Here is an 11,061-nt window from a genome sequence, read left to right as displayed (position 1 = left end):
CCCATTTTCGAGGCAGAGTGAACTGTAGATGGAGTTAATGGTGGGAGGTCTGGTGTATGTGGTATGGTGCAGCGTCCGGGCGGTAGGTTTAAAAACCGAGCGCAGGGCTTTGTTTTCACAGAGGCCCAGGAGCGGTTGGAGTGGCTGGTGCAGCGTCCAGTTGGAGGTTTAATAACGTTCCATCGCACTTCAAAAGAAGTGGTCTGGAGGAAGCCGCTGATTGGTGGAAGCGGACTAGAGGAAGGAGCTGATTGGGAGTAACCCCAGGTTTGAGTTAAGGGTTCAGTGAGGTAAGGGTTCAGTGAGTTAAGGGTTCAGTGAGGTAAGGGTTCAGTGAGTTAAGGGTTCAGTGAGGTAAGGGTTCAGTGAGGTAAGGGTTCAGTGAGGTAAGGGTTCCGTGAGTTAAGGGTTCAGTGAGGTAAGGGTTCAGTGAGTTAAGGATACAGTAAAGGTACATTTTAAAGGATTAAGATTTTTTAAGTGGGAGTGAGTTGATTTAATTTGGCGGTAAGACATGGCAGTTGAGATCGGCCCCGTGGATTGTTCATCCTGCAACATGTGGGAGATCAGGGATATTGTCGGTGTCCCTGATGACTACGTGTGCAGGAAGTGTGTCCAGCTGCAGCTCCTGGCAGACCGCATTGAACGGTTGGAGCTGCGGTTGGATTCATACTGGAGCATCCACGATGCTGAGAAGGTCGTGGATAGCACGTACAGTGAGTTGACCACACCGTAGGTAAAAGATAAGCGGACAGAAAGGAAACGGGTGGCCACTAGCCAGCGTAGCAGTAGGCAGGTAGTGTAGGAGTCCCCTGCGGTCATCTCCCTCCTAAACAGATATACCATGTTGGATACTGTTGGGGGAGATGGCTCATCAGGGGAAGGCAGCAGCAGCCAAGTTCATGGCACCGTGGGTGGCTCTGCGGCAAAAGAGGGGAGGAAAAAGAGTGGAAGGGCTATAGTAATAGGGGATTCAATTGTAAGGGGAATAGATAGGCGTTTCTGCGGCCGCAAACGAGACTCCAGGATGGTATGTTGCCTCCCTGGTGCAAGGGTCAGGGATGTCTCTGAGCGGCTGCAGAACATTCTGGAGGGAGAGGGCGAGCAGAGAGTTGTTGTGGTGCACATTGGCACCAACGATATAGGTAAAAAGCGGAATGAGGTCCTACAAGGTGAATTTAGGGAGGGGGGGGGGGAGCTGTTTAAAGTGTTGGACTGTTTAAAAATACAGGGCCGCTCATAACATAACATAACAACACTTTATTGTCACTCGGCACAACACCGAACGAAATTTCAGCAGACACAGCAAAAAAATAAAAGAACACAGGACACACGACCCCATCACAAACATCCATCACAGTGACTCCAAACACCCCATCACTGTGATGGAGGCAACAAAACTTCCCCTCTCCTCCCCCCGCACCCACGGACAGACAACTCGACCCCTACCGAGGCAACCGACACGCACAGCCCCCGCAAGGGGATGGAAGGCCCCCCCCCCCCCCCCGGCCGAGCCGCACCGGGCACCGAAACGTCCCGCGGCCGCACCGGGCGATGTTAAGTCCAGCGGCCGAGCCGCACCGGGCACCGAAACGTCCCGCGGCCGAGACGCACCGGGCACTGAAACGTCCCGCAGCCGAGCCGCACCGGGCACTGAAACGTCCCGCAGCCGAGCCGCACCGGGCACTGAAACGTCCCGCAGCCGAGCCGCACCGGGCACTGAAACGTCCCGCAGCCGAGCCGCACCGGGCACTGAAACGTCCCGCAGCCGAGCCGCACCGGGCACTGAAACGTCCCGCAGCCGCGCCGGCGATGTTAAGTCCCGCAGCCGAGCCGCACCGGGCACTGAAACGTCCCGCGGCCGAGCAGCACCGGGCACTGAAACGTCCCGCAGCCGAGCCGCGCCGGCGATGTTAAGTCCAGCGGCCAAGCCGCGCCGGGCGATGGAAGGCCCCGCGGGCGAGTTGCGCCCGGGGGAAGAGACCTAATAAAAGAAAGGTATCCCCCGCCCCACCCCCCCCCCCCCCCCCCCACCACACGTACACAGCCAAAAACAGAAACAAAAACCATCCCAGCACCGACACAAACAAAAAAAAAGAAAAAAAGACAAACAGACTGCCAGAGAGCCACAGCCGTTAGGCGCAGCCAACTCCTCGAGAGACGAGACGAATCCGAATCCAGGGATCAGAGACTCTGATGAGCGGCGGCGTCAGCGAGTTTAACAGTTACTGAGCTGGGGAAACTACACGCAACCCCCGAGAATCCACAGCACGGGTGGAGCGGAGAGGTAATCCCACCCTGGGAACTGTGCAACGGGCCAACTGTCCGAGCTGTGAATGTGTGGATGTGAACATTGTGTTAAAGGGGCGGGCGACTCAGATTGATGCCACTGTGTTTGTGTGTCCGAACATTTCGCCGGATTTCCCAGTCCCTCTGGTGAAAAATGTAAAGATATCAGTGGCACGGGATCGCCCCACTTCCCAGCTCAGTCCTGAAGTGGGAATTAACCGCAAAGTTTACGTTAGTTTCGATATTTCTGCCGAAAAGCAGCGAACATGTCAGCGATCGGGACAGAGAACGCGCTCAGTGCATCAGTGAAACGGGTTTAAATGGAAAGCGCTGCCTTTAATTCGTATTGGACTTACTCTACAATAAACATTCCAGTCTCAGAGATGTACCGAGGTCAGTCTGTGTCTCCGAGGTGTCCGATTTTTATTGGAATTGGAGGGTTTTTGAAGACAGAGAAACACAACGAGGCGGAGGGGCCGGGAGCTGACAGCAGGATGTCTCCGCCCCGTCCGCTCGCTGCCTTTAAATTGCTCTCTGCCGCCGCCGCCACTCGATTCATTTCTCACTCAGTCCTGAGTGTCAGAGCTTGTGCAGAGTCGCCGACATGACCGAGACCGCAGCCGCCGAAGCGGCTCCTCAAGCCGTCCCCGCCGCTAAAACCAAGTCCCCCAAGAAGAAGAAGGCGGCCGCACGGAGCAAAGCAGCCGGTCCCAATCTGGGCGGCCGGATCGACAAGCTTGTTGCGGATTGCCACGATCGAAGGCGTCGATCTGATGAAGTCCCGCCGCCTGATCCTGTTGTGCATCAGGAAGAGAGTAGCAAACGGTGTCCTGGTTCAGAACAAGGGCTCCTTCAAGACCGGTAAAGGAGAAGCCGCCGTGAAACCGATAAAGAAAGCGAAGGTTCCTGCAGCCAAGACATCCAAGAGCAAGAAACCGACGGCCAAGAAAACCCCGATCAAGAAATCATTGGCAAAAACTACCACCAAGAAACCAACGGTGAAGAAATCTCCCGCCAAGAAAGTTGGGGCCAAGAAACCAGCGGCTAAAAAAACGGCGGCGAAGAAAGTATCGCCCAAGAAGGCATCGCCGATAACACCCAAAAAGGTCGCAGTGAAAAAGGCAGCAAAGAAGCCGATAAAACGCCCGGTGAAGCCGAAATCGGCTAAACCCAAGAGGGCAGTGAATAAAAAGGGGAATTAAAAAGCGCACATTGTAAAGACCTGAACCCAACGGCTCTTCTCAGAGCCACTCACATTTCTCAGGAAAGAGCTGAGCGATCCCTGTCCCGGGACAAGCTCAGTGCCAGCGGGGGAAATCATTTAAATTACCGGGGGTCCCTCGTAACTCGCTGACATTCGCTGCATCCCCCATCCCCCCCCCCCCCCGGTATCCAGTGTCTGGAATACAACTAAATGGTGTGACCGGGCTCAGCATCACACGGACTGGGCATACGTTTGGCTTCAAGCTGAATTTAAAGCCTTTCATTGTCAGTGAGACAGTAACACTGACAGAATCCCCGTCTCAGCCCAAGCACCAACTCGGTATGTTTCCCAAATCATCCTTTAAAGCGACTGTAAACTGCTGAACCGCGTGGGGTGGGCGATATGGGCAGAGGGAACGGACTCCGAGAATGAACAGGAAGGAGACAAATTAATTTGACACAGCGATAATACCACTGAGTGACTTACCGCGGAATGCCTGTCTCTGAAAGTTTGTCCGGAGCGCTAATTTTCGGATCGATTGGCGACTAACCGTTGGAAATTGGTTTCAGGAATCTGGGGCGTGGAACTGGAATATGAGAGGGTGCTGTCTGTCACGTTGTCTCCTCCTCTCTCCGCCTCTCTCTCTCTGCATATCTCGGGCAGGTCGGGGCGCTGTGTATAAAAGGAGACAACAGCAGTCAGTTTATCATTGAGCAGCGACTCGAGTGAAGCAGCATCATGTCTGGCCGAGGGAAAGGGGGCAAAGGTCTGGGCGAAGGTGGAGCAAAGCGGCACCGAAAAGCGCTTCGCGATAACATCCAGGGCACCACCAAGCCAGCCATCCGCCGCCTGGCTCGGCGTGGCGGGGTCAAGCGGATCTCGGGTCTGATCTACGAGGAGACCCGCGGGTTGCTGAAGGTTTTCCTGGAGAATGTGATCAGGGACGCGGTCACCTACACCGAGCACGCCAAGCGCAAGACGGTCACTGCCATGGATGTGGTGTACGCTCTGAAACGCCAGGGCCGCACTCTACGGTTTCGGCGGCTAAATAACTACCCCTTTATTCGAACGCAAAACAAAGCCTCTTCTAAGAGCCGCCCACAGCCTCACAGAGAGAGCAGTGACTCGGGAGTGAGAGTAGATGCAGATTGTAATGTGCTTTATGAAACGAGTTATTCGACCACTGAACACAAGAGTTTTTGGCTTGATCACCGCGGTCATTAGAAATGCAAAGAACATCGGCAGCCCACAGTAAAAGACCACACACAAGGCGATGTCAGTTTCCCTTTTACCTTTATACCTCATGATTATTGCAGCAACAGGAGGGTCGATTCGAAACCATTCTCTGGGTAACCGTCGCTTATTTCCAGTCACGAGCAGAGCTGAATTCCGTCTGCACCGGGATCCGGTCTGTAAATCCGCGCCGCGTATTCAGTCCATGATTTAAGCGAGAAGTTAAAGTGGATTTAACAGTGGATTTGGTGATAAGTTGACAAAAACTGGATTCATTCAGAAATGTCAATAAAATACTGCCCTCGGTTCCCGACTGCTGTGAAATTGGCGGCAATTTGAAATTTAGCCCGCAACCAATGATTCTGCAGTCCGTGCTCTCTGGTTGGCTGAGCTTCCCCCACCCCACCCGCCGGTCACAAATCTCTGTATCCCCCCCACCCGACCTCAGACCGTCTGAAACCGCCGCCTGATGCTAACAGACCTGCAGCCACTCGCAGGCATGGGACACCGTGAGTGACATCTCTGCTCCAGCCATTCAGAGGCTGTGGGCCGGCGCTTCACCAATGCTTTAAAAGCCGGTCCCAGAGCCGTCATTTCAGTGCCTGTGTTTCACGCTGTGCTCCCACTGTTGAAGGATGTGCTGCATGACGTAGGCGGGGCAGCCCAGGGTGTGCAGGAAATGCAACAAACCTGGGCACGTGGCGGTAGAATGCAGGACAGTCGTCTGCACGAGACAAGGGATTGTAAAGAGAGTAAGAGCTGCAACCTGTGTGGGGAGACAGGCCACCTTTACAGGGCCTGCCCTAAAAGAGCAAGCACTTATGCACAGGCGATAAGAGGGGCCGCTGCCAGCACCCCCAGGGTGGACGAGACGCCTCCTACCACGGAAAAAGCCCAAAAAGGAAAGGAGAGCAGGGGCGAGGACAACGCGACCACCAGGAGCCCCCAACCGCAGGACAGAGCACCCCAGGCCCCTCCCCACGAGGGTGAGTCGATGGAAGAGGGGGAACAGGAAGAGGAGGAATGGAAGGTGGTACAGTCGAGGAAAACATTGAAGGCTGTGCGCACGGAGAAAAAGGCGGAGGGGGCAAGCAAGTCCCAAAAAAGAGTCCTCTCCCAGGACGAGGCCAGCAGCCTCTCCGCATCGGAGGATGAGACGACCGGGAGGAGCCGACAACAGAGGCAGAGGAAGGAAACGGGGGAGGAGGAAGGTAAGAGAAAGAACGTGTCTGTTGCCCCCCAGCCCCAGGAGACTGGGAGCAGTGCCAATGGGCCCCAGCCCCAGGAGACCGTGAGCGGCACAACGGCCAATGGGCCCCTGCTCCGGGAGACCGTGAGCGGCACAATGGCAAATGGGCCCCTGCTCCGGGAGACCGGGAGCGGCACAATGGCCAATGGGCCCCAGCTCCGGGAGACCGGGAGCAGTGCAGTGGCCAATGGGCCCCAGCTCCGGGAGACCGGGAGCAGTGCAGTGGCCAATGGGCCCCAGCTCCAGGACACTGGGAGCAGCGCAGTGGCTTCGCCAGAAAATACACCCTGTGCTGAGGAAGCCACCAACCTGTACCACTACCTGTGCGACAAAAATGTGCAGGAACTGAGCCAGATGATTGGCATGCTGGAGGATCGCCTGGGACAATAAAGGACAATGGAGCTGAAACTGGCATCCTTAAACGTGCGCAGTGTGAAGAGCACTGTGCGATGTGTATCCGCCTTGCAGTACCTGGCCAAGGTAAAGGCGGATGTGACTTTTTTACAGGAGTGCGGGCTGCCACACCTTCGCTGCTATCGGAGGTGGTCGCGATGGTGGCCCCACGGACTGTCGGTATGGTCGGGGGGAAATGATTGTCGTGCGTCCGGTCTGGGGATCTTGCTGCGGGGAGGGGGCTTCACCATCACTGAGGTAAGGGAGGTGGTGGGGGGTCGTCTCTTGGTGGTGGATGTAATGTACCGTGGTTCTCCGCTCCGGCTGATAAATGTGTATGCCTCACCCAGGTGGAGCGAGCAGGTGGCCGTCCTCCAGCAGCTCCCACCGCTGCTGGCCAAGTCTAGACCGCTCGTTCTGGCCGGTGACTTCAACTGCATCATCGATGCGGCTGGACGATCCGGCAGTGCCAACCACAGACTGGACGGCACCTCCAAACTCCTGGTGGAAACGGTCAAAGATGCAAAGCTGCGCGACGCCTTCAGTGACCCTGCAGGCGGAGTCCAGCCACGGTTCACCTGGTCAGGACCAAACGGTTCAGCCCAGTCCCGGATAGACTTCCTCTTCACATCGAGGGCCGTCACGGTCAGACACACCGACCTCGCCCCGGTGTTCTTCTCTGACCACTGCCTCCTTCAGGCCACCTGTCACCTGCAGGAGGACCGGAAGGCGGGCAGAGGGACGTGGAAGCTAAACGTGGAGCTGTTGACCCCGGAGAACGTTAAGGAGCTAAAGAGGGACTACGCATGTTGGAGAACTGTGAGGCCCCTCTTTGACTCCCAGACACTCTGGTGGGAGGCAACAAAGGAGAACATCAAGAAGTTCTTCGTCTCAAAAGGTGTTCAGAGAGCAAGACAGGGTAAGAGGGAACTGTGTCAACTCCAGACAGATTTGCAGCAGCTACTCCTTCTGCAGAGGAGAGGGGTGGATGTGAGGGAGGAACTGAGAGAGTTGAAGGGCCGGCAAGCTCGGCTCTTTACCTCTGAATCCTCTAAGATCATCTTCCGGTCCAGGGTCCGCCATGTTGAGCAGGATGAGACGTGCTCACGTTACTTCTTCCATAAGGTTCACAGGGGGAGCTCTGTGATCAAAAGCCTTAGGGAGGAGGACGGCTCGGTAACATCCTCGCAGACAGACATGCTCAAGATCTGCAGATCCTTTTATAAGGATCTGTACGATGTAAAGACCACAGACAGCACGGCCTCCCAGAACTTCCTGTCCTCCATCACGGAAGTCTTGGACGACAGCAAGCGGGAGAGTCTGGACCAACCACTGACCCTGGAGGAGCTGACTGGCTCCATCCGTTCCTTTGACTCGAGTAAAACTCCCGGAGGCGATGGCTTACCGGCAGAGTTGTACTCGGCTCTGTGGGACTGGGTGGGCCCGGACCTGCTGGAAGTGTACAACGATATACTCCTAGCAGGCAGCATGTCAGACTCTATGAGGAAGGGCAACATCACCCTGATCTACAAGCAGAAGGGGGAGATGAATGACTTATGGAATTGGAGACCCATCACATTGTTGAATGTAGACTACAAGATCCTGTCTAAGGCCATCGCCAACTGGGTCAAGTCTGCTCTGGGACAGGTGATCCACCCGGACCAAACCTGTGCTGTACCTGGCAGGAAAATCTCAGACAGCCTGGTGCTGCTGAGAGATACCATTGCCTACGTGCAGGACAGGCGGGTGGATGCCTGCCTGGTCAGCTTGGACCAGGAGAAGGCCTTCGACAGGATATCGCACACGTACATGAGGGACGTGCTCTCCAAAATGGGCTTTGGGGAGGGAATCAGGAAGTGGATACAACTGCTCTACTCTGATATCTGTAGTGCAGTCCAAATTAATGGGTGGGAATCAGACAGCTTCCCCGTCAGGTCTGGAGTCAGGCAGGGTTGCCCTCTTTCCCCTGTCTTGTTCGTCTGTTGCATTGAACCCTTTGCCGAATCCATCAGGAAGGATGCGAGCATAAGAGGAGTGACACTGCCAGGCAGTGGGGGCACTCAGGTCAAGGCCTCCCTGTACATGGACGATGTCGCCGTCTTCTGCTCGGATCCAGGGTCGGTCCGCAGACTGATCAGCGTCTGCGACCAGTTTGAGTTGGCCACGGGGGCCAGGGTAAACCGCAGGAAGAGCGAGGCCATGCTCTTTGGCAACTGGCCCGACCGATCTTCCATCCCCTTCACCATCAAGCCTGACTTCCTGAAGGTGCTGGGGATCTGGTTCGGGAAGGCTGGGGCATGTAACAAAAATTGGCTGGAGTGGATAGCCAAGGTGGGGAAGAAGCTGGAGCTGTGGAAGCAGCGCTCCCTCTCCATCATGGGGAAAAACCTGGTCATCAGGTGTGAGGTGCTCTCGGGGCTGCTGTACTTGGCGCAAGTGTGGCCCGTCCCTCCCTCCTACGCCACGGGGATCACCCGGGCCGTCTTCCGTTTCATCTGGGGGTCGGCGATGGACCGGGTGCGACGAGCCACAATGCACAAGTCGGCAGACAACGGGGGTAAAGACGTGCCCAACGTCGCCCTCATTCTGATGGCCACTTTCGTGTGTGGCTGCATCAGGCGGAGCATAGAGCCAAGGCACGTGGGCACCAAATGCCACTACCTGCTGAGGTTCTACCTGTCCCCAGTGTTGCGAAGGATGGGCCTGGCGCAGATGCCACGCAATGTGCCAGTCAGCTGGACATTGCTGAACCATCTGTCGTTTGTGGACAGGTTCTTCCGGACCAACACCTTTGACCACAAGTCCATCGGGCAGTGGTCAGCACGGAACGTCCTGCAGGCACTGCAGGGGAATGACTCCATGGATCCTGTGGCGTGGTTCCCAGAGCAGACTGCCCAGCTTGTCTGGCAAAATGCCTCATCGCCAGTACTCACCAACAAGCACCAAGACCTGGCTTGGCTGGCGGTGAGGGGAGCCCTCTCAGTCAGATCCTTCCTGCACCGCCGGAACCTCACTACCAGCGCACGCTGCCCTCGGGACGGCTGCTACGGAGAGGAAACGGTGGCCCACCTCTTCAAAGAGTGTGGATTTGCCAGGAGAGTCTGGAGAGGTCTGCAGGGGTCCCTGTCACGATTCATTCCGAGCAGCTCCGTCACAGAGGACTCTGTGCTCTACGGACTGTTCCCAGGGACGCATTCCGAGACTGACATCGAGTGCTGCTGGAAGGTCATCAACTCGGTGAAAGACGCTCTTTGGTCTGCCCGATCCTTGTTGACCTCCCAGCGGAGCGAGCTGTCCGTCAAGGAATGTTGCCGACTGGCCCACTGCAGACTGCAGGAGTACGTGCTGAGGGACGCTCTGAAGCTCGGTGCAGCCAACGCCAAGGCCCTGTGGGGGAGGACCACAGTCTAGGGCCCTTCCGCTGCTGGACATGGGGGGGCAGGGTGTGGTGGAGAGAGATGCCCTTCCAAACAAGGGATACTGGGTAAATGTATGTAAATGTAAGTAAATGTCTAAGTAAATGCCTGTATTGAATGTGTAACCTCCGGAAATGTCGGATGGGTTTGTTTAAAAAAGATGTTTTGTAAATGATATTTATTACTTGAATAAAGTATTTTTTGATATAAATGTTGAAGGACAATGGCCCGGACCAAGCAGACAGCGCGCAAATCGACCGGAGGAAAAGCTCCTCGCAAACAGCTAGCGACCAAAGCGGCGCGGAAGAGCGCTCCAGCCACGGGCGGAGTGAAGAAGCCTCATCGTTACAGGCCCGGCACCGTGGCTCTGAGGGAGATGCGGCGCTACCAGAAATCCAACGAGCTGCTCATCCGCAAACTGCCCTTCCAGCGCCTGGTGCGGGAGATCGCTCAGGACTTCAAGACAGACCTGCGCTTCCAGAGCTCGGCCGTCATGGCCCTACAGGAGGCCAGCGAGGCTTACCTGGTGGGGCTCTTTGAGGACACCAACCTGTGCGCCATCCACGCCAAGCGAGTCACCATCATGCCCAAAGACATCCAGCTGGCCCGCCGCATCCGCGGGGAGCGCGCCTGAACCTCACCTCCACCAAGGACAACAAACGGCTCTTTTAAGAGCCACTAACCGGCAGAAGAAAGTGCTGCGCCTTTGTCTTAATGTCCTGTTACATTAATGTTCTGTTCTTTCCGCGCTGTTTTTAACTGAATTTATGCCACAGACTGCTGCTGAGCGGAGTCTGACTCCAGTGATTCAAGTGTAACTGGTTACGATGTAAACGCCAAAGCTGCTCATAATGCTGTGTACACGCCGCGCACAGACCAGCCCCTGTTCGCTCTGCACCCCATTTTCTCGCGCTCTGGGTTCAAGGACAACAAACACCTTTATTACGCACTTTCCCCGCGCGGACCTCAGTCGCTGATCAGCCCTTCCACAGTCACTGAGTTACTACATCTACAAAGTAAAGTTCCACACAGCGCTAACGTAACTAACGGAAATCATAACGGCTCTGTTCAGAGCCACGCACGGTCTCGCTGAAAGGGTTGTGCTGATATTTCGACACCACTTTGCTGCAACTGGTTCGATATTTCCGTTTCAGGTGATAATTCTCATTCTGTTTAATTTGATCAAATTGACCGTCCAACCCTCAGTATAGTATACCCCATTGGTGAGTCTAAAACCAGGGGTCATTGTTTATGAATAAGGGGTATGCCATTTCGGA

The 11,061-nt window shown here is 55.7% G+C and overlaps 1 protein-coding gene and 1 pseudogene across 1 annotated transcript; both read left to right on the top strand.

The window, feature by feature from the left end:
• Positions 1 to 2,783: 2,783 nt before the first annotated feature.
• LOC144609584 (uncharacterized) lies at positions 2,784 to 3,491 on the top strand (annotated as a pseudogene).
• Positions 3,492 to 10,007: 6,516 nt separating this feature from the next.
• LOC144609583 (histone H3-like) lies at positions 10,008 to 10,418 on the top strand. The gene has a single exon (XM_078428089.1). It carries the CDS (start codon positions 10,008 to 10,010, stop codon positions 10,416 to 10,418), a length of 411 nt encoding a protein of 136 aa, XP_078284215.1.
• The last annotated feature ends 643 nt before the right edge of the window (positions 10,419 to 11,061 follow it).

This window comes from Rhinoraja longicauda, chromosome 34 (assembly GCF_053455715.1).
Source record: "Rhinoraja longicauda isolate Sanriku21f chromosome 34, sRhiLon1.1, whole genome shotgun sequence".
Classification (NCBI taxonomy): domain Eukaryota; kingdom Metazoa; phylum Chordata; class Chondrichthyes; order Rajiformes; family Arhynchobatidae; genus Rhinoraja; species Rhinoraja longicauda.
This window is presented reverse-complemented; position numbering and strand designations above follow the sequence as displayed.